Raw genomic sequence first — 27,829 nt, forward strand, 5'->3', positions numbered from 1 at the left:
ACTGAAAGGCTTGCAGTGAATGAATCTCTTCCATATGCTTGTTTTGGGATCCATTCTTGGGGCTTCTGTACTGTGTAACTTTAGTTTGAATTAGGCTCTCAGGAATTCAAAACTTCTTTATAGATATTCATAAACTTAGTAACTGAAGGAAATCAAATAAAACATTGGGATACAAATGTTTCAAACTACTCCCAAACCACTGGACAGATTTGTATTGAACTGAAAGAAGAATCCTGTCACTGATCTGTTTTCAAATATGTCCATATGACAGAAATGAAAGAAAGAAAAACATCCATCATCTGTCGACTTTAGAGAAAAAAGCAATTTCAGTTAAACTTGGCATAGACTATTCTGGCATAAAGACCTCTCAGATTTATATGAAAGATGCTGATGTGCCATTAGAATGTAGCCACAGCCACTCTGCAAAGAAAACCTTTTAAATGGCTTCTTGTGAAAAATTGCTAAACATGTTTGTCCTACTGACAGAAAGCATCCTGCCATAGAACTGATACCAATCCAGAATCAAATATATCTGCCATTACTAAAATTATAAAACCCTTTAAATAATTTATCATGAAAAGGAATAGAATTTGATTTAAAGGGAAGCATCCTGCTATGAAATCCTTTCAAACTTTGACAAATATGGCTATCTTTACTGAAAAATAACACAAATTTTAAACAACTCAGAAACTGCTCAACATAGTTCGACTGTGTTTGATAGAAATTACTGTTGATGTTTAAATCGTACAAATGATAGATGAGAGATCCCAGGCCACTCTTGTCTCTTGTTATCTAGTCAACATTTGTAGAGTGTGAAACAAAGATATGACTTTTTTTAGCAGTAGTGTCATAGTTGTCATCATTAACAATATTAAGATTTGTCCTTAGTTGGTTTGTTCCAGTGAAACTTTAAGGTGTTATTATGGGCATCTTTTTGATGTGTTAGGAGATGGTAGCAAGGAATTCTGTAGCTATTTTGTTAAAGTTTTGTGTTTTAAATTTTCTGTCATAACTTTAATATTTATTAATAACTTTTACCTGTGCAATCATGTAGACATGAAACTTGATAGACAAATTCATCTAGAGAATTTAACCATAGCTGAAAAAGTAGGTCACAGTGTTGTATTTTTGCACTCTGATTACCTTAAAATTTTGCATTTATTTATGTTTTCATCTTTACCTATGAATGCATGATATTGAAACTTGATGAATGCTTTTATCCTGTGGAATGCTACTTTCTTGTGGCTAATGAAGGTCACTGCAACATACGTTTTCTTGCTGTATTATTCAAGTTTTTGCACTGAACTATATTTTCCTTTCTTTGTTGCATAGTCATTAAAATTGGTTCTTGGAATTATTTCAAGATGAGCAGGAACCAAGATTTTGCTTGGCAGATATAAAAATATAGTTCAGACTGACGCAGAGTCAAGATAAATATTTATGTATAATTTTTTTGTAATTCCAACTATTCCTGCATCAGTTACTTTATTCTATTCACATCTTGCCTAATGATAGTTGACGGTGTTGTTATAGAGCTGATTGCCTGCGTGATAATGTTGTTATAAAGTTTCTGGAATTTGCTTGTTTACATTAATATATTTCCTGTTCCTTGCATTTATTTAAAACTGAGAATTTATTATTTCAGAATTTGAAACAAAATCCAATTTGTTACATACTTTTTTATAGACCTGGCTTAAGGCAGAGCATGCCATGTCATGTTGTAGTGTTGTCCATCTGACAGTCTGTTCCCATTTCATTTCCACATAGTAACATCACCAGACTTTGTAAATAGCTTGCATTTGGTGTAAGGAAGAAGTCAGTAGGTTTTGGGGGTCAAAAAGTCAAAGATCAAGGTCACCAATTTAGAAATGTTAAATGGTTGCTGCACAATAACATTAGTTCTACATTATAGACATGGACCAAACTGACTGGCTTGCACCTATGATTTTAAGGGTCAAGACTCCTAAATGAAATAAGAAAAATTGGTTTTTGCGCAAAATCATTAGTTCTACAACACATACCTGAACCAAGCTTTCTGGATGGTTTGCACTTTGAATAAGAAGAAACCTGCTAAAGTCTATTAAATTTGGGGTAAACAGTGAATAATTGGGGTTATTGTGACTGAAAGAAGAAACATGCTTTCCATACAATAACTTGATTTCAACATCTCCGACCTAAAATAGTGTCCGAGTGGTCTAAAGCGCTCTCCATTATGGATCACTGCCATCTCACCTCTGTTCATGTGGGTTTGAGTCTAGGATTCAGCCAATGTGGGTATGTGAGAAAGCTTACAGTAGCTTCTCATGGGTCGGTGGTTCTTCCCGGGGTTTTCCCTGGGTTCTTCCTCCACCATTATTACTGGGTGCCATGCATAGCCTATTGTGTGCTGAAAAATGGTGTTAAACCCCACAACAGCAACAGCAGCAGACCTAAAATAAACCTTTGGAGTAAGGTAGATCCTATTGTTTTGGGGGGTCACAAGGTCACTGTGACTTGAACAAGACCAGTGCTTGTTGCATAATGACATAAGTTATAAACCATGTAGCTGGACCAGCATTTGCAGAGGGCTTGTGATATGGAAGAGGCCTATTGTTTTTGGTATCAAAAAGGTCAAGGTTATTTTGACTCAGAAACATTTTTTTGCACAAGAACTTTTGTTATAGACTTTAAAGTTCCATGATCATATTTTTTTAATGACGTGCTTTTTGAGTAATAAAGAAACTGGTTGATTTTAGTGTCTAGAGATTGACACTCATGGTCAACGAAAGCCTAATAAGAAAATAACGGTTTTTGCACAGTCCATTTGTTTCTAGACCACATGGCCAAAGATCAGGGCCAATGTAGCCTGTTAGTTAACCATACTCTACTAATGCCTACATTGAGGACTATTAAAAACTGAGCAGACATTATGTACCAGTCATGGTGATGACTCCGAACATTCAAATTTCTACTGGTTTGAAAATTACAACCTTTGACGTAGCACAGTTTTGTATATTTGGAATGAAAGCAACATGTTAGAATAAAATTTTTCTACCTTTATCTGAAAATAAACTTGAATATTCATTATTGATTAGTATTTTTTAAAAATTGGTAATTAGTGCACCTACCCAGGCCATATCCTGTTTAAAGGGGCATGTCTATCCATTACAATACATCAGGTATATCAGAAATTTGTTTCTGCTAAGGAACAATTTATTATAATAGGGACTTCTTGAAATAAATTCAAATTTGGTCTACAGCTGAAACTTGAAAATTCCTACATCAAATTTTGATGTTCACATTTTTTGTCAGAACTTGAATTAAGCTGTTGATGGACTTAGAAGTATGTGACTTCATTTTCAACTTTTTTCCAGTCAAAAACTTTTAAAGTGTTTCATTGATTGCAGTCAGTTTTGGCCTCTTGCTTGATATTAAGAAGACCCAAGGTAATTGATTTTCAGCCCTATCTTGAATATTTGATTTTAGTTTTGTACCTTGCCTCCTCATGATGACTCAAGAACACTTAAATCAAGATTGATTTTACCCTTTTATCACCGCTTTGAGATACTGCCTACTTGATGTACAAGTTTACCTCAAGGTCTTGAAATAGGTGTTCTTCAGTTGTGCCATATTAGCTTGATGTCTGGACACATTTCTTAATTGCCTGTTATATGGATGACAAATCCCTTAAATGAAACTCCTGTTTCTTGATAATAACAAAACATATGTAATATTCATCATTAAGTTTTGCATGCAAAATGTATGCACAGCGTGGTTGTTTTTATTACTCCCTCTTGTGATCATGTAGCTTACTTTTATTTGATCACTTATTTGATTAGAATGGTAATATAAATTTTTCTTATTTTTTTACAGAATTTTTGTTTTGTGTCATTAATGTTAATGCAACGAAAGTGCTTTTTTTAAAATAAAAAAAGGTCTTATTGAATATTAAAACACTGAATAGACTGCTCCGGTGGCCTAGTGGTTAGAGCATATGCTTCGAATGCAGGATGTCATGGGTTTGATCCCTGGCTGAGTCATACCAAAGACTTACAATAGTGGTACTAACAGCATCCTTGCTTGACGCTCAGCATTAAGAGGTTAGTGTTAGGACTGGTCAGCCTGGTGTCAGGATAATGTGACTGGGCGGGTCATTATGCTACATGTCTGCCGCATCATGCCCCAATAATAGACATCACTATAAACTGTTATACTGCAGACATTGTAGCGATATGACTGAGTTTTTTTAAAAGCTACATTACAAATCCAAATCATACACACGCACACACAACACTGAATAAGTCAATAACCTTTTCTTGCATACTCCAGGCTCAGAAACATTTTCGGTTGGCTGTTTGTCCTGCAGAACAATTAACTTGGAACTTGTCTTGCATCAGATTTACTCATCCTACAGGGGACCCGTGTGGCCTGAAAAATGGCATTAAACCCTACAACAGCAACAACAACAACTCATCCTACACTGTACATTTGTTGAATCCTCTCAAAATAACACTTGTCTTGGAATAATACCTTGAAAATGTTACTTGATCAACTTCAGCTACCAATCCTAAAAGACAAATGGAATTTTCTGGCCCTGATCATATTGTAGCTTTCCAAGTGGTCTGCCAACTATTGAATAATATATCATATATTCATTGCTGCAACATCAATAGCCAAACCAGAAAACGAAATATGTTAAATTGGGCCTCTTGGTCTTTGGGTTGATAGCTGTGATTTGAACTGTTCTGATAAAAGTAACATTCAAAGCATGTTCAAATAATTTCATCTAAATACAATTTTAGTAGAATATTAAAAGTTCTTTTCAGTGGGCCCAGCATTTTATTTTATGGTGTTTCACGTTTTCAGGGACACAGAAGAAAAGTTTTTTACACTGTGACTGAACAATGCCATTTACATGGTGTCAGTATTTGAGTTATAATGTTGTATTTTACCAATGTTTTTCTTATTTCAAGAAAGTGTTATTTAACTTGTGCAGATTTTTTTAAAACATGTTCTGTCACATTTAATGCTGAAAAACTATGATGTGGTAAATGGTCTATACTATTTATTACTTAAAACGTAGCATAGTATGAGTTTAGCTGAACATGTGACCGGAATTTAACCACATAAAATGTTTAGAAAAAAAAAGCTATTGGTATATACTGGAAAATATTTTGTTTGGTCATCCACTTAAGCTAAGGTTTTTACATTAATTGCAATTAAATATCCAGTACTTACTCTGAATTTAGTTTATAGTATGTGATATACACTGTGAATTCACTTGTATTTATGAAGAAACATTTTCATGGGTGTTACCAACTTCAAATTTTAAAAGTCTAAGAGACACTTGTAATCCATTTGTAAGGACAACATAAGTCCATTGCCTATTCCTCAGATATAAGTGTTAATGAAAATGTTATATGTTTGCAAAATGACACAAAGGAGACACAAAAAAATAAATGAATTCACAGTATTTTTATTATACAGGTACCCACCAAGGTGTTTGGAGCACATAGTGTTACACTTATTTGTCCCTTGAGTTAAGTTTTGCGTTGTTATGGGGCATGTGTTCTGGAGCACATGTGTTGTTATTTTATTGTTGGTTTGGATATTTTATTCAATGTTTACTAATTCGTGTTAATGTATGTATTCTTCAAAACATTACCCGATTATAAAACTTTGGGGAGAACTACTACTACTGCACAAATCAAGGATAAATCTTTTTAGCTAACAAAGCTTAAAGTTATCTGCCCATCCAGGTGGCTGTTAAATAGAGTGATCTCCTCTTGATGCAGGATTGGCACCAAATCCAGTGAATGTCTTATTTGCTATTTCCACTTGTGTAGAGTAGTGTGCTTTCTATAGACAGAGAGGTATTGCAATCCTCAAGTAAAAAATTTGGAAGTTTTCTACCTTAAATGAAGTTGAAGGAATGTTCTCTTTGAAGGGAAGTTTACTCCACCAATAAATTTACAAATTTTCTGCTTGCTCTTTCTTCGACGACAAAGTTACTAGGTTTTCAGTGTCATCACTTTGCCATCCTCACCCACTTAGGTGCCCTTGGTTTGTACCTACATGGGTTGTGATTGCATCCCCTCACATTGCTATAGCTGCATAAGGACGAACTTTGTCCAATTTCGTGAACTCATGTTATACAGGCACTTTCATAGATCAGTCTAATGCGCAAAAGTGCCACCAGGCACTCCCTTTATGTGATACCCAGCTTAGTGCCTCAGTATCCATGAGATGTTGATTCACTTTGTTCTCAAGCCTTTGCCATTCAAAAGCAGCCTGTACTTAGAGACAGCTTGGAAGCTGCCATATCTAACTCGGGATGTTTTGCGAGTTGACTGGGCCACCATCCTTGACATTCTTCTCCAGCTACTTTGCAGGTAGCGCAGGATACGTCGGCTTTAATACCTTTAACTAACGGCAACGAAACCAGTTTGCAGGTTCCATCATAGTTATTTGATTTGATATACAGAGTCAACACTCAAGTAACCAGTATGTCTCCCTCAGGAACAAGTGTTGAAGTTCGGTTTGGTGGTGGCTTCCTTGCATATATGGTTAGTTCCATCGCCTGCTGGGTTAGTTCAATGTGGCAGTCGACTGCTTAGTCATTGGTTGCCTATTTTTGTGCCCATTACAAATGATTCTTCTGTCAAATGACAGATGAGACTTTTCCCCATGTGACTCACACAGTCTGCACAAATATGAGGTTCCCTCACAGAAGATGGGGAATCCTCACTTGGCTCACATTGGGTATACCTCTGCAGTCCAGCCTCTGGAAATCACAATCTGGTTAGATGTGAGCACTGAGGTCAGGTTGATGGGATTACACCTCTTCCATCATTTCAGGAAGCCAGTGGAGTGTGACCCCCTCAGGTTCATCATTTATATGTCAACATTTTCAGATGAAATCATTTTGAAAGCCTTTCATTGATGACAGAGGAGGATCTCCATGGGAAGGGAGTTTTCATTCTGTCCGACAACTTCACTCTGGTGACCTATCTCAAATGGCAAGGTGGAACCAAGTTGCCAGACCTTTATGTTCTTGAATATTTTCTAAATGGCAGTGATTAATCCATGTCCAAGTGCATCATTTTCAAGGCCAACTAAACATATCAGTGGCCCTGTTGTCCCGGAAGAATCAATTACTACACATGGAACGGTCTCTTCATCACTCAGTTTTTACTCAAAATGTGTGCCTGATGGGATTGACCAATGGTGGACTGATTTGCAACATGGTGGAATATGAAATTACAACATTTCTATCACCAGTCCCCAGATCCAAAGAGAATCGGAGTGTCACCTCATCCTGATTGCTTTACTCAAATGGGAAAATCATGGATCAACAACCTCATCAATCACACAAGAGAACTCTCCAGGAAAATCTGCTCAACTGTTGAGTGCTTGAGCTTGATGGCCCTCCTCTTTAAATGAAAATCTTCATGTACCCATCAACACATTGTACCACTGCAATCATCAATACCTCAAATAATTATATAATTATCTTTCTACTGTGGCTCTTTGACGAAAAGCAGCACCAGTCACAATCAAAGGCTGCCATTCTATGATCACTGATACCTTACCTCAAACTACATGCAGTTTTTGACAAGATGGGCCAGTATCACTCAAGAACAGGCCCCCTTTCATTGGGAATCTGACTTTTGTAATGAAATTTCTGTCATTAACAGGATCCATTGCAAGCTCTGAATTGGTGCTTAAGAAGGACAAAGCCTTGACTTTGAGGGAGTTTATTCCTTTTCATACCCTCAGAGAAAGAACAACGTATCAGAACAGACTCTTTCATCCAGGATAAAATGGGTTATTCATTCTGCATATCGGAAAATAACCCCATACTAAAATGAATTTGTTTTACATCATGAAGTGAGGGTAGTTGCCACAAATATTTGCGTGAAACTGTTCTCTGACAGTATCAGTGCTGCAGAATGAAGATCAAAGTCCACTTTTCCAGATTTTGTAACAGAGATCTTTCATCTTAAATGGCTCAACTTGATCTCTTGGAACCTATATCTGTGAAACAACATTTTACCTTCCAGGACATAACATGCGGCTTTGCTGCTTCCGCTGGATTTGCTGGGAGGAAAATTTTGCCTTTCTAAGTCACTTCCAAACATATGGAATTTATTCTTCCATTAGATTATCAAGAAGCTGTCTCACATACCATAATTGACTTGAGATTTTCTCTCTTGGGTTATGTATTATGTATTTCCCTCAACTTCTTACCTATTCTTCTAAGGTAGTGTGACCAGGTAATGTATTTGAAGAAGAAACTAAGCTTTATTTTGATAAAATATGTTTCTTCAATAATGCTTACCTAATCATAATACACTCGCAACCTCCACACAGTTACATCTGTACAGAGAGCATGCCGTGCACTCCTGTAGTACTTGAAGTATTCACAGAATTTAGCACAAATCATTATTAAGGGGAGATCACTCTAACTGCCACCTAGGTGGGCAGATGACTTTTAGCTTTTTAGTTAAACAGTTTTAGCCTGGGAGTATTGGTTTTGCAAGATAGTAATAGTTCTCCCTACAATATTATGATTAGGTATGTATTATTGAAGAAATGTATTTTACTTTTAAAAAATTGGTTTCTTTCATTACCTTATTCCTAAACTTTGTTTCCTTTTGCTTCCAGTCAGCCTGAGGGATATGTTAGGTACTGTATTCTATCTTATTTTAAAATTAATTTGTCATTTTCAGAATGCATTTCCAGTATACTTTGCTTAACTACAAATACAAGGCATTATTACTAAATTTGACAGTTCCATGAAGCTGACCCATTATTAGAGTGTGTGTTTGTGATTTTGATTTTTAATGTAGGTTTTTTAAAAATTCAGTCACATTGCTACGATGTCTGCAGAGTGGCAGTTTATAGTGATGTCTAGCACTGGGGCATCATACCGCAGACATACAGCATGATATCCCACTCAGTCACATTATCCTGACACCAGGCCCACCAGTCCTACCACTAACCTCTTAATGCTGAGTGCCTAGCAAAGCAGCTGTTAGTACCATTTTTGTTTGTGTTTGATATGACTAGGCAGGGGCTTGAACCTGCAACCACCCATATCCGAGATGGACGCTCTACCACTTGGCCACCAAAGCAGTTGATAGTTAAATGAAGCTAAAAAGTGTTTAAAATGAAGCTTCATCATCTGGCCATTAGGCAGCAAAATTTAAGTTAGTTGGGAAACTGAAATGGGTATTATAGAGATTTTTCAGCACAGCTAATTTTCATGTCACTGTGAAGTTCTACATAGAATTTTTACCATGACATTTGAATATTTTTTTCTTCCCACCCACCCACCTACAGTACACATGATGCATGGGGCAACAATTGCAACTTAAGCACACTAGCCTGGAAGGGAAATTAAATAAAACAAATAGTCGTGACACTCAGTTCTTTGTTCTTGTCGCCATAAAAAAATTAAAATAAAAGTTCACTTGCCTATCAGTCATTGTTAGCATACCTTGTTGAAGTGGATGCCGGTATTACCACCAGCATCAACATCAGCTTCCTCACAGAAGAAAGCATATAGGTTTAATAAATCTCAGACATCTCATTCTTTTTTCCATGGTCCTAGATTACGTTTTCATTTCACCACTGGGAAAGGGGCTGACTTTTTACTTACATTAGTTGTACATTCTTGGTTAAGTTTTGGCAAATATCTCATGATTTTTGCACTGTATAAATATTATTATACCTAAAGTCATGCATCTTGATGAGTACTGCACCCTCACAACAAAAGTACTGGTTGAACACTGTGACATATTTCATGCTTCATTGGCTTTAGTTGAATTTTTGTTTAAAGTTTATTTCTCAGCCTAGAACTCAAGGTAGGATAAAACTGCCATAACCGGACACAGTTTGTACCAGTAATTTTGGCCATCTTGTAGAGGACCCTGTATACCGGGGTTTGATGGATATTAAAATGGCCTTAGTAGAACCAGCCTGCAGAGGAAGCTGGATTACAAAGAGACCAGTCTAGGGAAATTTAATTGTAGTTCCAGGACACATTTGCATAATGCATTCAATGAAATATTAAATCACAGGTGGAGACATAGGATTCCTCTTGTTCACCGATCCATCTGCCTTTGACACAGCTTTGTGGTGGATTGTTGTGAATTTTTGGAAATATCATGGTTGGTGATCATGTAAAGATGCAGAAAATCACATCATGGTTTGTACAACAAAATTTGTGGATTTGCCTTGAAAACTCTTTGAATTTCAAAAATATTGGTTTTATCCTTGAATTTATGCAATGGAGTGTAAAAATTAAAATGGAATAAAAGATATAACTTTTGAAATTCAGAATTTTAGTTATTTATTGTGCGATAATTAAATAAGAAAAGATGCAGTAAAAGTTGACATTAAAGTACACAAAATCAGTAGTTGACAAAGTCACATATGGTGTAATTTTCATAGGACTAAATACTCCTTGAAATCTTTTGGGAGTCTCTGAAAACTCTTTGAAAAAAAATAGTATACTGAGCTGTTCAAGCCATGACTGCTTTGGCAATTTTGTAAGATTTGTTGTTCTTTTGTCATGTAGCTGAATGCAGTGTTTGACAGAATCTAGTATGTGCAATGAGTTTCAGTTTGTAATGGATTGCTGTGAAACTTGATAGATGTTATGTTCATTATTTGAAGATGTGCATATTGACAAATGATGATGCCCTCAAAATTTATGTTAGGAGTTTTTTAAAATATTTTTTGTGCTACTGCTGAATGCATCATATGACAGAATGTTGTGAAGACAGGTAGTCTCACATTGTTTTAATGGAATTTGGTGTATTTAGTATTATGGTCAGCACTATTTTATTATAATTATTCCTAGAGTTATGGCCCTTTTTGTCTTGCAGCTGAATACTATATATGACAGGATTTTGTGAATACAATTTATCTCTTATGGATTGCAGTGCAAGTTGGTTCCAAATTATGGCTAATGTCTGAAGATATGCATATTGACAAATTAATGGACTCCTACAATATTTATAAAAAGTTACTGCCCTTTTTGCTCAGTGCAATATATGGCAGTCTTCTGAGTGTAACTGTTCTCAATTTTCAGTGGATTATGGTGATATGTTGTAAATGTACATATTATGTCATCATCATTGGATTTGCTTACTGACCAACCATTAAACACAATATTTTAGGAAGAGTTATTGGAATATTTGGATTTTAGTGGATTGCAATTATTGATTATTTTCTGTCATACTTAAGTTTGTACATATTAGGATTTTTTCTTAATATGTGCATGGTGTACAGGCAATAATTTTCTAAGAATTCAGCTGGAAGCAACTCTTTTGACAGTTTCATTTGAGATTGTAATATGGATTCATCTCCATCATGGGTTGGTGGTGAGATGTGGGAGAGGCAGGGTACATTTAAATTCTCACTATTCTTCTCGGGCTCATTCTAGATTTTATTAGTTTTTTTATTTCTCTAAAATTGACTTTTTGACATGAAGTTTTCAGTCTACATTTTCCTTGCTTTTTTCATAAATAATGAGAATTGGTATATCTTGTCAATCTAAGAAATTCTTCATGCTTATTTTACCAACTTTTCAAAATTCGTTCAGCATGCTACCTTTATGGTATGAAAAGAAAAGGCAAAAAATGTGAAATGTGAAAACTTTTTAAAACAAGTTTTATTTGTGGAGGAGGGGGTAATGTGTATCTGTTTGCATTTTCCATCATTTGCTACTTTTTATAACTGCAGTTGATTCCATCACATATGTTGTAGAACACATATTTAAAAATTCACTTTCAGATCCATTCCCCTGCTACTCCTAAATATTTGCTTATCATTTCCAAATCATAGCCACAGAAATATAGTGGTAACCTCCATCTGTCCCTTCAGCTTCTGCTCATCCATGACCTCCATCTGTCCCTCCATCTCCCCGTCATCCACAACTGCCATCTGTCCCTTTATCTCCTCCTCAGCTGCTTATGGGAAATACACCCAAAATTCATATGCTGTTTGTCTATATAGTAACCATGTTTTAACTTTATTTTCTTATGTTGTTTTGTCACATAGATATGTGTGTGTGTCAGTGTATGTATGTGTGTGTGTATATATATATTATAAAATAAACAACACCAACACGTAGAATGTGTGACCGGTTTCGCTTTAATGCTTCATCAGACTGAATTCAAACTGAATTCAATATCATTGCTTACGTCATTAAATATGTTGTTTCTAAGTGATCAATGAAATAAACAATGATATAAACAAGATGACGTCATAGCTACATTTTTAACGTAATTATCTAATACTTTAACGAATAATTTACATGGAGATGTGCATATGCAGCAAAGATTAATGATATCTTAATACATAAATATATATATAAAACTGGATCTTAAAGATACATATATCTCTACTGATAACTATATATATACAATTTATTAACAAATAGAGATAAACAGTTTTAGTAATATTTGTATTATGTATAATACACGCTTATCAGAAGTAAAGAAAATAAATTAAAAAAAAAAAAAAATTACAGAAACAAAAAAAAAAAAAAAAAATTACAAAGATAAATGTATACAACATATATACCAGTATAATCTTTATAGCTGTTAAAGTGGTTATCAGAACTCAATTTATTTAATAAAAATATAATAAAAAAATATGGTGTGCATTACGGTTACTATCAAGTATTTTATAAATAATTAATCATATTATATTGATAATTAATTACAAATTCAATTTCAGTTTTAAAGAATTAGTAAACTTATTTTTATGTTATTAAATTATACTTTTACCAATTAAGATTTTCTGCAAAGTAAAATAATATGAAATAGTCATATCTAATTGTAAACAGGGGACATAATTCAGAAAAAAAAAAAAAATTTACTAAATGTCATATAGTGTTTTTGAATTTAGACCTTTTGGATATACCGTATTAAGACGGTGAATCCAATAGGTTTCCTTTAGTAGACGTTCCATTTCAGAATCAGCTTTAACAATAGGTTGGAAGGAGAAATCTTGCAATGTATGGGAATTTTTGTTAAAATGTGCGGAAACATGAGATGAAAATGATTGATCGATATAATTTTTTATATCTGATCTATGTTGGTTCATACGTTTAGATATTTGTTGACTGGTTTGTCCAACATATTGGATGCCACATTTTTTGCACGTTATCAAATAAATAACATTTGATGTTGCACAATTAATGTCACAACGCATATTAAAAGTTTCTTTCGTATTATTACTATTGAAAGAAGTATCTTCATTAATAAATGAACAGTGTGAACATCTAGGTCTATTACATTTAGTTGATGATCCTATTTTATATGATGGTTTTTCTAATTTGGAATTAGTTAGGAAATCTTTAAGATTTTTAGTCCTTTTATAAGCAAGTGTGGGTTTGCTTTCGTGTAGCGATTTAACACTTGCTTTACATGATAAGTTTAATAAATCCCAATATTTATTGATAATCTTACCTATATTAGGCAAACTTGGATTATATTCAATAACAAAAGGAATGATATCTTCATTTCTATTTTTGATTTTATATTGTAAAGATTCAAGCTGTGTAAGAGAAGATACCTTTTGGAAAGCAGTGTTAATGATGTCAATAGGGTAATTTCTGTTTAAAAAATGCTGACCTAGCTCTGTCAAAGATGATTTAAAAACAGCATCATCCGAGATAATTCTTCTATATCTTTTTGCTTGACTATATGGTATCCCATTTTTACATGATTTAGGATGGCATGAAGAATATTCAACATATTGATGAATATTCGTGTTTTTAATATGAACCATGGTAGTAATTTCATTATTTACATTTTTCATGACATCAACATCCAAGAATGAAACTTTAGTTTTAGAGACATTGAATGTAAATTTTATTGTTGGATGTAATTTGTTTAAATTGTCTATAAAGTAATAAAGGTCTTCTAATGAATAACTCCAAATCATAAAAATATAATCTAAAAACCTTAACCATACATCCGGTTTTAAGAGGCATTTATTTAGAAAATCATTTTCTAATTTTCCCATAAATAAAGATGCATAAGCAGGTGCCATAGGACTACCCATTGCTGTTCCCATTTTTTGGAGATAGTTTGTATTACCAAATTGAAAAAAGTTATTTTCGAGCACAAGTTTTATCAAATCACAAATATGTTCTTTTGATAGTTTATATGTAAATTCGTTATCTTCAAGATAATATTTACACGCTTCGACACCATCATTGTGTGGTATATTCGTGTAGAGTGAAACCACATCAAGTGTAACAAGGAATGAATTTTCCGTTAGTTTCGGTAAAGATTTCAATTTGGTAATGAAATCAAAAGTATCTTTGACGTATGAAGGTAGTGATTTCATTAGTGGTTGTAAAATGTGATCAATATATTGCGATATATTATTTGTAACTGAGTTGTATGTAGAAATAATGGGTCTACCTGGATATCCTAAAGGTAGTGACTTATCAACCGCTTTATGTATTTTTGGCAAAATATAAAACTGAGGTGTGCGTATTTTATTTGGGAAGATATCTAGTTCATGATATATAGAACAATTGTGTACAGAGATTTGATTAATACATTGGCTTATTTTTTCTTTCGTTTCTTCAGAAGGAATATAGGAAAGTTTTGTGTAATATTCTTCATCATTTAATTGTCTTTCTACTTCTATAATATAATCCTCCTTATTCATTATTACTATGGTGCTAGACTTATCTGCTTTTTTAATAATAATGCTTTCATCTTGCGATAAGCTACGTAAAGAATTTAATTCTTCTTTAGATATGTTTGTAAAATGTTTTCTTTTAGGACTGCTATTTAAAATTTCTTGTTTAGTTGCTTCAATATAAAAATCGAGATAAATATCTCGTCCACTAGAAGGTGTAAATGTTGATTCTTTTTTATTGTAAAAGGGCTTATTTTGTAGATGGAAACTATTTTCATACTGTGAAGATGTACATGATTGTGAGAAAAATTCTTTTAATTTTAACGATCTTGTGTATTTGAAAAATGCTTCTGCTAAATTAATATTATCATGCACTTTGGTTCTTGGACAATATGATAATCCCTTACCTAGAAGAAAGTAATCACTATTAGTTAGAATTTGTTTAGAAAGGTTTAACACAGTTTCTTTCCCTCGTTCGATTTCCTTTATTCTTTTCTTTTCTTTCCTCCATCTGTTCTTGTTTTGTATTCTAATGAATCTCCTATTCTTTCTTCTGTTTGTGTAGTTTTCAACAGATCCTTGAGGGTTTCCATTAGACTTTGTATTGTTGCTATAACCGTTCTGTTGGATTCTTGTGTAGTTTTCTTCGCCCCATTTTTTACTGCATCTGCATAGGTCGCCGTTTGTGTGCCTGGGGCTGTTACGTTTTTTGCTTGATCATTTTTGCAATTGTTTCGAATGGATCTATCATTTTTTTCAATGTGATTTGGTTGATAGGTAATTTTTGCTCTTGGTGATGCTTGATTCATTTTCTTTTCATGTCTTGGTTGTTGGTTATTCCGTGTGTGATTTTTAGTTACTACACATTTCTTTTTTACATTGATGAAGTCAATTTCATCTGCTGATTTATTTGGTTGTTGATTAGGTTGTCGATTATCTCTTTTTGATTTTCCTCTCGTTATTTTCGATGCCGATGTTTCTCTTTGTCCATGAAAATTGTTTTTTTCTCTCTGTAAATTCTGTAACTTTTTAAGTTGATTTGATAAAAGTTCGTCTTTTTTGGATTCCGTTTTTTTAAAAAGTTCTTCATCAAAAATGCCTGTATTTCCTTTTATCAATGTTTTTAGTTCATCCCTATGTTCTTCTAGTTCCTTGCCTATCTTGATCACTCTTCTCTGATGTTCTTCTTTTAGTCTCTCACATATTTCCAAAGAGACCTTTTCCAAAAGGGAGTCAATTGATTCTTGGAACTTCTTTGATGCTGTATCATTCCCAATATGAACTTTTAATTTCAAACGCAATCCCTTAGGCACAAGATTATCTTCCAGACAATTTTCAAGAAAGCGTGCGTGTAATCCATTTTTCATCTGTTTTTCCGCTAATTTCTCCATTGTCGTTTTTAAATAAGTCTTTCTATTGCTAATTCGTGGATCATAAGTTGAAGCCATGGTGTTGTCAAGGTTTTCTTGATAAATTATAAAATAAACAACACCAACACGTAGAATGTGTGACCGGTTTCGCTTTAATGCTTCATCAGACTGAATTCAAACTGAATTCAATATCATTGCTTACGTCATTAAATATGTTGTTTCTAAGTGATCAATGAAATAAACAATGATATAAACAAGATGACGTCATAGCTACATTTTTAACGTAATTATCTAATACTTTAACGAATAATTTACATGGAAATGTGCATATGCAGCAAAGATTAATGATATCTTAATACATAAATATATATATAAAACTGGATCTTAAAGATACATATATCTCTACTGATAACTATATATATACAATTTATTAACAAATAGAGATAAACAGTTTTAGTAATATTTGTATTATGTATAATACACGCTTATTAGAAGTAAAGAAAATAAATTAAAACAAAAAAAAAAAAATTACAGAAACAAAAAAAAAAAAAATTACAAAGATAAATGTATACAACATATATACCAGTATAATCTTTATAGCTGTTAAAGTGGTTATCAGAACTCAATTTATTTAATAAAAATATAATAAAAAAATATGGTGTGCATTACGGTTACTATCAAGTATTTTATAAATAATTAATCATATTATATTGATAATTAATTACAAATTCAATTTCAGTTTTAAAGAATTAGTAAACTTATTTTTATGTTATTAAATTATACTTTTACCAATTAAGATTTTCTGCAAAGTAAAATAATATGAAATATTCATATCTAATTGTAAACAGGGGACATAATTCAGAAAAAAAAAAAAAATTTACTAAATGTCATATAGTGTTTTTGAATTTAGACCTTTTGGATATACCGTATTAAGACGGTGAATCCAATAGGTTTCCTTTAGTAGACGTTCCATTTCAGAATCAGCTTTAACAATAGGTTGGAAGGAGAAATCTTGCAATGTATGGGAATTTTTGTTAAAATGTGCGGAAACATGAGATGAAAATGATTGATCGATATAATTTTTTATATCTGATCTATGTTGGTTCATACGTTTAGATATTTGTTGACTGGTTTGTCCAACATATTGGATGCCACATTTTTTGCACGTTATCAAATAAATAACATTTGATGTTGCACAATTAATGTCACAACGCATATTAAAAGTTTCTTTCGTATTATTACTATTGAAAGAAGTATCTTCATTAATAAATGAACAGTGTGAACATCTAGGTCTATTACATTTAGTTGATGATCCTATTTTATATGATGGTTTTTCTAATTTGGAATTAGTTAGGAAATCTTTAAGATTTTTAGTATATATATATATGGTAGGTGTCAGTTTTAAATTATAATTTTATGTATAAATTGTGCATTATCAATTGTAAACCCACTTGCTTAGCAAGTTGGTTCCCATGCACCTCAAGTCCTTTCCTTCATTCATGTGCCATTCTTTTTTTGTGGTTGAGCATGTTTATATATATATATATATATATATATATTATTTTTTATAACCTCAGGTTATTATAAGGAATGGAGAAAAAAGAAAGTAGAATTAAGTCTCATTAGCTTAAACATCAGAACACAGGTGAGTTGTTGAGTCTCAGAGTTAATCTTTCTCTTTCAGCACCCTCAAAACTCATAAGAACCCAAAATTCAAACAAATCTTTGGCACACAGTGTTTGAGTTTTGAAGTTTTACACTTTTATATAAAAGAAATTTAATTGAAAATGAATGACTGTTACTGAAGACCTAAAAGTATTATAACTTTTATCATTTTAAATGTTTTTGTAAAATTCCTTTTAGATTAAATATTTTTTTGCAGGTTGCTTGATCCAGAGAATGACACAGAAATTGCTGAATATAAGGTTCATCGAATACTATTCTGTGCAAGGGGACCCTCAGATAGCAGTGAGAGGCGATGTTTTGCATTTACGTGCAGTCACGGAGATTCAGCTGATTCAACGCTGTTTCAGTGCCATGTCTTCCGCTGTGATCTGCCAGAGGCAGTAAGTCTGAATCAAAACCTTTTTTGTGTTGTTTGGTTGCACATGATTGTATCAAATATTCATTGAAAGTTTCAGTGGTATTTTTGGATTTGTTAAATTTTGTAAACTCTAGGTACCGTAGTATCATTTGTTTTCATTGGGCTCAATTTTCGTGGTTTTGTAATAAAGGGCATTTTCCTGGGTACTTAGATTCATGGTTTTGTAATAAAGGGCATTTTCGTGGGTACTTAGATTCGTGGTTTCGCCTGTCAAAGTTTGCATGTTAGTAGGTATTTAATGTCATGGTTTATTCTCTACAAATACCCAAATTAAAGAATACAAAAGAATAAAACTATTCCTATGCAAATGGTGGTCACTTTAATGTTTAAAACAATAAACCACCTGTATGAGCACAAATAAAAAACCTGGCAAGTTAAATACTTACACCGTGTTTTCGACCAAGTGAATAACATCAGTCGAAGCTGACACATCCAACAACACTAAAACAACACTTCCATCTCTATGAGCACAAATAAAACACCTGTCAAGATGAATCACTTTTGCTATGTTTTCGTTTGAGTGCTCAACATCAAAGGAATCTGACGCAGCCAACAACACTAGGCTAATGAATTATTAAAGTACATATTAATGATCTCTTACTTAAACCACTCAAATTATAACTGAACACAACTTAAAGACTGATTACACTACAGATGCTAAGATACAAATGAATAATTCTGCTGTAAATAACCTTAATATAAAAACCTAAGACACAATAAGAGGACCAGGATGAGAGTCAGAAGTTCATTTCCAGAACAGTCTTAGTTGTAAACAAGGTCAGGTCTGCTACTTCAATTTTAGTAAAGAACATGAAAAACTTCAGGTTGACCAAGTTTTTCTGAAGGGGAAGACCAGTGTCCTGAACTCAAATCCAAGTAAACAGATTTGCAATTGATAATTATCTTAAAATACATTCTGCATTCTTAGTCATGTAATATGTTCTTTATAAAATAACAAATATAATCCATAATCATAGACAAACAAAATGAAACATGCAGTTTAGATATACATATACCTAGATAGTCTGCTGAGATAATTACTTGGTTCTGCAGGAGGTAATATACTTGTATTTGTAAGAGAGAGAAAGAAAGATTTTATCTAAATATGGTACATTCCGAACTTAGGTAAAATATAGTAATTTAGCTTTCAGTTCCTTTTTGTTGATAACCAGCTTGGCAGCAAACTTGTGACACAACACAGACACACACACACACACATCAGATATTCTAATTAGGAGTTAACGATGACAGCATTTTTTAATTTAATTTATTATTTGCAGCTCATTTATGAATAATCGTGTAGCACTGGGATTAATAAAAATCTAAACATTCATGAGGTTGATTTTTATTTTTTTTTAAATTCTTATTTTTTAAATGTATTTTTAGTATCAGATATATGTTTTCACTTCAAGAAATTTTTAATGTGAAAAATGCACCTCTTTTCTATTTAGAAAATGCAGACTTTTTAAATAGGGAAGCCTTAACAAAAATTATTGGCAGCTGAGGAAGAGCTCAGAATTAGCTGAATTTGCTGGGGACAACTGTAGGAGTATTCTTTATTAGTATCACTTAAGCTCTTCAAGCCATTAGTATATTTCAATACCCTGTCACTCATAAATACAAGAAGATGGGTAGATTTTTTTAGCCCTGTAATGTAATGATCATGTCTTTTTGATTGGTGCAGCAAGCATTGAAATTCACATTGATCTGAAGCAGTTTTCTTCTGCCAAGTGGCACAGTATGCATTGAACTTTACATTGATCTGATGTATTTGCTAGGGACAACTGCAGGAGTATCCTTTATTAGTATCACTTAATTTCTTGAAGCCATTAGTATTTTCAATACCCTTCCCCTGTCACTCATAAATACAAGCAGATGGGTAGATTTTTTTAGCCTTGTAATGTAATGATCATGTCTTTTTTATTGGTGCAGTAAGCATTGAAATTCACATTGATCTGAAGTACTTTTCTTCTGCCAAGTGGCACAGTATGCATTGAAATTCACATTGATCTGAAGTACTTTTCTTCTGCCAAGTGGCACAGTATGCATTGAAATTCACATTGATGTGAAGTACTTTTCTTCTGCCAAGTGGTGCAGTAAATATTGAAACTAGTAGTGTTCCTAATGTTTTTTCTTTAGCCAAGTTGGCACAGTATGCATTGAAATTTGCATTGATCTGAAGCTGTTCTCCTGTGCCAAGTGGTACAGTAAAATCATTGAAATTTGCATTGATCTGAATGTGTTCTCTTGTGCCAAGTGGTACAGTAAAATCATTGAAATTTGCATTGATCTGAAGGTGTTCTCCTGTGCCAAGTGGTACAGTAAAATCATTGAAATTTGCACTGATCTTGTGATGTTATTCTGGAAGTGTTGTTATCGGCTGTTTGATTATGATGAGTCATCAGATATGAGGAACTGTTACAGTTACTCTTGCTTATAAATCCAGATTTGCAATCCTATGCACTCACATTGCTACTGATGCACATTACTTAAATGATCATATGGTTTTGTGTCTTTAGGCGATATTTCAGTTTATCAGAGTAAATTTGGCACAACATTATATGTCTGATAAATGAGAGAAGACCAAATATTGAAACCTCATAAATTGGATTATGTCTGTTTCTCACCATTTTGTTTCAGTTAGGTTGAATTCAGGTTAATGTATTGATTTAAAGAATCGGGAAGAAAACTTATTTTGATGATTGTCATTTGATTCAGATACATTTGGATCAATGGAGTCTTATTTAATAGGCTTCAAAAAATACTACTCTCTCTTGAACAGGTTCCGAAGATTTTGTACTGCTTTGCCAACACTTTCCGACGTGTTCCTCGCTCCATGACCAGCAGCACGATCAGTACAACAGAAGCAGAGGAAGGTTTTGTTTTCACTGTGAATCTTGACTTCAAGGAAGAGGATGGCAAAGGAGGTTTCACTTCCTGCCCCTGCGACAAAAATGTCTTCAAGTTACGATGCGACAATGAACGCAGAATAGTTATTTCTGTCCAGCAGAATGGGCCAAAAGAGCTGAGAATAGAAAGGTTCTTTATAATAATTGATTCTATTTTATCTCATGCTTTAGCAAAATGGGTCAATATGTGAATAAAAAAAAAACAATTTTCAGGTGGTAGTGGCATAATATTCAAACAGAATTTGAGATTTTGTTGTTAAAGCATTCTATTCAAGGTTTTGAATGCCATTAAACCTACATTAGTAACTCAATTTACAGGCAAGATAAATGATTTTTTTTTTGCACCTCCACTATACATATTTAGGGAGGTACTCCTGTCCATCTTTTGTGTCACATTGTGTTCATCATAAACTTCATTTCCCCCCTGTTGACTTACCAATTTCACCTATTCCAATGCAGGTACTGTGAAATGCCCAGTGTGGAAACAATGGCAAAATCAAGCATTGGAATTTTACATAAAGCTACATTATTAATTGTCATTCCTTGAGTTAGTCAGCTGGCACTAGTTTATTTGCGCATGACAGCAACAGCAGTACATATTTTATTTAGAATGTGTTTACATTTACAACATTAGCTTTAGGCTAAAAGTGTTTTATTTAGATTCAGAGAGACAGAGAAAAACTTTACAATCTTTAGTTATTTATTATCAGATCACATTTCATTGGTTTGCAGACACCTTTCTTTTGCCATGTACTCCCTAAAGTCCGTGTTTACCAGTATAGCACTTGTGTTAATGCTCGTCTACCTATCATTAAAATATCAGTGAAAAACAACCAAACAACAACATAATTGTGATGCTACAAAAACTTAAAAAAGGAAAGTGCTTCAGTCTGAATAGATCATGATTACACAGGCCACATTTACTGTCAGACTATGTACATTGCATGAATTGTAAGCTTGTATATTCAGCTCGGTAAAGTTGTTTTTAAATTAGAAAGCATTGATGATAGTGATGAACTACTCAGCTAATTTGAATATGTGGAAAATGCCCAGACCTGATGAAGGGTCTTCAGCTATGTTTTTTTATTGCTTTTTAATGACACCATCCTTAAACTGAAATGATTTAATTGTTCTATATTAATTAATTATTAAATTACAAAGAAAATCACATAGCAAATGCATGAATGTTAGGAAAAAGATGGAATATGAGATATTACAGGCAAATGACAGTCTCCTTCCCTCCCAGTTTTTACATTGGACTAGACACTAATATCCAAGTATGTGCATGTTTTTTTTCTGTTATACATGCAGTTGATTCAACATGCACCTTTTATGTTCTTTTTTCCTCACTTTCTTCATCAACATGTATTCCACTAGTGCAGTAGTATATCTTGAATTTCTATGCAAAGGAGCTCATTTTTTTGTACAGATTTTTAAGTATATACAGTAATACCTTGTACATTCACGTTTCTGGATTCGCGAATTCATGGATTCACGAAATTTTCATTGGTACCCTTTACGTACATGTTTTCTTTATTTTATTGAATTGTACCTTCGTTATATGACTTCTGTGACATATGAAGTTTACCTAGTTTACCTTCCTGACAATGACAAAGAAAACGTCAGTCATTAAGTTTACAGTCCCATTCGTTACTTGGTTTTACCTTACTGTGAGTGCAGAAGAAAACGGCAGCCGATGAATTAGTATAGGGGTAATATTAGTACATGTATACATGTACCGTACTGTAAATGCGCTAGTGTGGCAAATACCCATTAGGCGATACTGTACTCTATTTTTACGTCAACCATTTATTTCTCTTTTTAAGGGTAATGTATTAAGCTAACTTTTAAATGAAATTAAAGTGCTTTGGGAGCATGATTTGGGTCATATTTAGGGTTTAAACCCTAGAAATAAGCATTTATTAGCATTTTTAGTGACTCGTACCAAACATTCGCGATTCCTCCTGATCCGCGACTGGTTCTGGAACCTAACCTCGTGAATGTTCGAGGTATTACTGTACCTCTTTTGAATGTACAGCTGGATAACATACACTTTGTTGAAACTGTCCCCAGGAAAAGTAACTTGGCTACCAGAAGACACTCTTTGGCATTTTCTTTATTATACATAGTTATCAATCTCTCTCTCTCACACACACACACACTTGTAATTGTTGACTCACAAAAGCAGATTGTGCTCTCTCAGTACATGAGTCAAATGAAAAGCATGTGTTCAACCTAAATAAAGTATTTTGCCATTTAGTATTCACAGATTTAGCTCCTTTATAAATAATTTTTTTAATCATAGTCTGTGGGTGTGTCCACACAATAATTAACACCAGTATTCAAGTTTTTTTGCTTTCCTTTTATTGCACTGCTGTTTTATTGTGTCTTAGGATTTGAAGCAACATGATGGTCATGTCTTCCTTCTTATGAATGACACATCATATCATCCCTTGCAGGTGTTTTGGTCTCCTGATAGCTCCAGGAAGAAATGTGAAACACGGAGATATGCATCTTATAGAAATGGTGAGTACATAAAACTCATAATAATTCATCACAATGGCTCAGTTTGAATTTCATTTTAGTTTGACATTTATATAAGAATTTGTAACAACTCATATAAACCACTTTGCTAGCTTTGAATTTGTTGTCATGCAGACTTTGAATTGGAGGAAACTGGAGCATTGGAACAAAACCACCAACCTTGGTTGGCAGTAGTAGTTGCATGTTAGTTTACCAGTGTGTATGGAATGCTATGACCATCTTGAACCTCATTCACCCTAAGCCAAAGGTAAACAGTGTATTTGGTCAAGAGAGTCTTAACATTCTGTATGCCATAGTAAACTGATGTGTAATAAATTTATTATATTTGTAAATGCTACATAAATTAATGTATAATAAATGTATTACCTTTGTAAATGCTACATAAACTTATATGTAATAAATTTATTACCTTTGTAAATACTGCATAAACTAATGTGTAATAAATTTATTACCTTTGTAAATGCTACATAAACTTATATGTAACAAATTTATTACAGTTGTAATACTGTGTAAACTAATATGTGATAAATTATCTTTGTAAATGCTACATAAACTAATATGTAATAAATGTATTAGCTTTGTAATACTATGTAAACTAATGTGATACATTTATTAACTTTATAAATGCAACACAAATTAATCTGTAATAAAATGTATTACTTTGTAAATGCTACATAAACTAATGTGTAATAAATTTATTACCTTTGTAATACTATGTAAACTAATATGTGATACATTTATTATCTTTGTAAATGCTACATAAACTTATATGTAATAAATTTGTTACCTTTGTAATACTATGTAAACTAATATGTGATAAATTTATCTTTGTAAATGCTACATAAACTAATATGTAATAAATTTATTACCTTTGTAAATGCTACATAAACTAATTTATTGAAAGAAATACACAAAAGAATCTCTGTCATTGTAGACCATACAGATAAGTGTTTGAAAATGGTGTACTGGTTGTATCAGTTGCCTCCCAGAGGCAAAAACAAAATCCAGCAGAATAAGTAATTTGTATGTTTTTTTTATATTAAAATCTAGTGTAATTGTGGGGATAATTTCCATCAATTATAACTCACAGTAATTTATGTTCATATTAAAATAGACATTTGAATTTTAATTTTAAAGCATTGGTTGTTCACCATTTTTTCTTATCTGTTTGTGTATTGCCAGTTGTTGTATCACTTATTTACACCCCTACTTGTAAATGATTGAGCTATGATCTTATTGGAGCTTCTACACCCTGCAGGAATAGTTATTTTGGCAGAAATACTGGATTTTATACCTTGATAATTGACCAATCACCTGATTTTGTTTATGAGGAAATAATACAATTTCTGAAGTTGTCATCATGTCCTGAAAATGCTGTAAATATTGATTATTCATTGTATATGAAAAGGGCTGCACTATGGTATTTTCTGTTACAGAACCTATTAAACAGTGACCAGAAAAGTTTATGGGATGGCCTGTTGTCCATCATCCGTCATCTGTCCATCATCAGATGTTCATCCATCCAGTTTGTTATCTCTACTCCTCCTTAGAGGATTGCCATGAAACTTTACATGCACATTCATGACAGTGTGTAGTTAGTTGTAAAAGAAAATGGCACTGGTCAGCCATCCAGTATGGCCACCACATTAGCCATCTTGAAAATCTTATAATTACTCCTTTTGATTGGATGATTATATCAGCATGGGTTTGTCAGTGAAAGACATGATGTCAGACATTGGTCTTAAATGACAATGATACTGATCTGACATCCAGTATGGCCACCACAGCATCCATTGTGAGAATCTTGTTATTGCTGCTCCGCCTGAATGGAAAGTCACATCAGCATGGCATTATCACCAGAAAATACTTCTTATGGTGTCTAGCTGGTAAGAAAAAAAATTTGTGCTGATCTAATGTCCAGTATATCTGCCACAGTGACCATCTTGAAAAATTGTATCACTACTACTAGATCTAACATCCATTATGGCCACCATGGCATTCATCTTGCAAATCTTGGTATTGCTACTTAGATAGGGTTTGCACCAGAAGACTATGATATCTCTAGATGGTCCTGAATGAAAATGATGCCATCTGATTTAAAATATAGCAGTCATGACCGTCATCTTGAACATCATCTTGTTGCTACTCCTTCTGAATGGAATGTCATATGGACCAGAAGACTTTTTATGGTGTCTAGTCGGTCTTGAATAAAAATTATGCCTATCTGACATATCTAAAAAATCTTGTTGATCCATCAGAATTTATGATCAAATCAATAGCGTTTTAGACAAAGACTTCTTATCATATCTAGTTGGCTCAACATAAAAATGGTGCCCCATAGATGTCCAATATAGCTGGCACAATACACATATTGAATATCTTGTTATTTATTCTCCTAGTGGGTGGTCCTATTAACATAGGTTTTTCACCAAAAGTTATCTAATGGTGTTTAGTTTGGCCCTAAATGGTGATGATGTTACATCCAGTATGGCTGCCACTACAGCTAATTTGAAAATCCTATTCCTCAAGAATATTAGAGATGGTTTCAACACTGACCTAACAAATGGTTTTATTTTGAAATACAGAAAACTATTTTCAAACAGTCAAGAGACCTTTGTTTTTTGTAACCCCATCTTCTCTCTAAAATATTTATTTTCAAGCTAAGGAAAGTTTAATCTATTTTAGATTTAGTATTTCTGCAAGTTCCTTTGTTAAGAAATTTATTTAGCAGCATCATTTTTAGCTTTTGTAAATATGTTTTATATATGTTACACTGGCAACTGTAAGCAACCTCAAGGCATAATTCTTGTAAATATGTTCCGCTTGCAGACTGTAGGCAACATCAAGGCATAATTATTGTAAATATGTTACATTTGCAGACTGTAGGTAACCTCAAGGCATAATTCTTGTAAATAAGTTAAAATAGTGGACAGTAGGCAACTTCAAGGCAAATTTGTTGTACATATATTACACTAGTTGACAGTAGGCAAAATCAAGACAAATTTCTTTTAAATATGTTACACTAGCAGAATGTAGGCAAACTTAAGGCAAAATTCATGTGAATATGTAACACTAGCACACAGTTGATAACCTCATGGAAACATTCTTCATACAACAGTACAAGCCCCATAAATCTTCATTTGCTATATCTGTCCGTCTTCTGAAGCATTCCTGGGCAATAGCTTAACATAACAGAAACTCAACACAGCAATCACCTTGGCATGCATGTCCATCTGTACATCAGCATACACCCAAGATTAAGATCAATATTTAAGTGTTTGCCTTGCCATAAGGCCAAGATAAAGAACGTTTAAGTGTTTGCATTGCCATAAGGCCAAGATTAAGATCAATATTTAAGTATTTCCTTGCCACAAGGCCAAGATTAAGAACGTTTAAGTGTTTGCCTTGCCATAAGGCCAAGATTAAGATCAACATTTAAGTGTTTGCCTTGCCATAAGAGCAATATTAAGATTAGTGTTTAAGTGTTTGCCTTGCCATAAGACCAAGGTACAAAATGTTTAAGTGTTGCCTTGCCATAAGGCCAAGATTAGGAACAATGTTTAAGTGTTTCCCTTGTCATAAGGCTAGGATTAAGATCAGTATTTAATTGTTTGCCTGGCCATAAGGCCCAGATTAAGATCAACATTCAATCATTCACCTTGCCATAAGGCCAAGATTAAGAACAACTTTTAAGAGCTTGCCTTGCCTTAAGGCCAAGATTAAGATCAGTGTTTAATTGTTTGCCTTGCCCTAATGTCAAGATTAAGATCAATATTTATGTGTTTGCCTTGCCCTAATGCCAAGATTAAGAACAACATTTATGTGTTTGCCTTGCCTTAATGCCAAGATTAAGATCAACATTTAATTGTTTGCCTTGCCTTAATGCCAAGATTAAGATCAACATTTAAGTGTTTGCCTTGCCATAATGCCAAGATTAAGATCAGTGTTTAATTGTTTGCCTTGTCATAATGCCAAGATTGAGATCAGTATTTATATGTTTGCCTTGCCATAATGCCAAGATTAAGATCAGTGTTTAAGTGTTTGCCTTGCCATAATGCCAAGATTAAGATCAGTGTTTAAGCGTTTGCCTTGCCATAAGGCCAAGATTAAGATCAATGTTTAAGCATTTGCCTTGCCATAAGGCCAAGATTAAGATCAGTGTTTAAGCGTTTGCCTGGCCTTAAGCCAAGATTAAGATCAGTGTTTAAGTGATTGCCTTGCCATAATGCCAAGATTAAGATCAGTGT

The 27,829-nt window shown here is 33.4% G+C and overlaps 1 protein-coding gene across 2 annotated transcripts in view; it reads left to right on the plus strand.

Annotated features, from left to right (window-relative positions):
* LOC149780231 (rab GTPase-activating protein 1-like) overlaps positions 1 to 27,829 on the plus strand; it is a 116,187-nt gene that overhangs the window by 11,053 nt on the left and 77,305 nt on the right. The window contains exons 4-7 of one of the 2 annotated variants that reach the window (XM_089937010.1): positions 8,647 to 8,667; positions 17,908 to 18,091; positions 20,912 to 21,168; positions 23,498 to 23,564. In XM_089937010.1, coding sequence (XP_089793136.1) covers positions 8,647 to 8,667; positions 17,908 to 18,091; positions 20,912 to 21,168; positions 23,498 to 23,564 — 529 coding nt within the window. The remainder of the gene's footprint in view (positions 1 to 8,646; positions 8,668 to 17,907; positions 18,092 to 20,911; positions 21,169 to 23,497; positions 23,565 to 27,829) is intronic. The other variant, XM_089937011.1, reaches the window with a different exon arrangement.

The sequence above is a fragment of the Sinohyriopsis cumingii genome, chromosome 16 (genome assembly GCF_028554795.1).
Source record: "Sinohyriopsis cumingii isolate HCF-2022 chromosome 16, ASM2855479v2, whole genome shotgun sequence".
NCBI lineage: Eukaryota > Metazoa > Mollusca > Bivalvia > Unionida > Unionidae > Sinohyriopsis > Sinohyriopsis cumingii.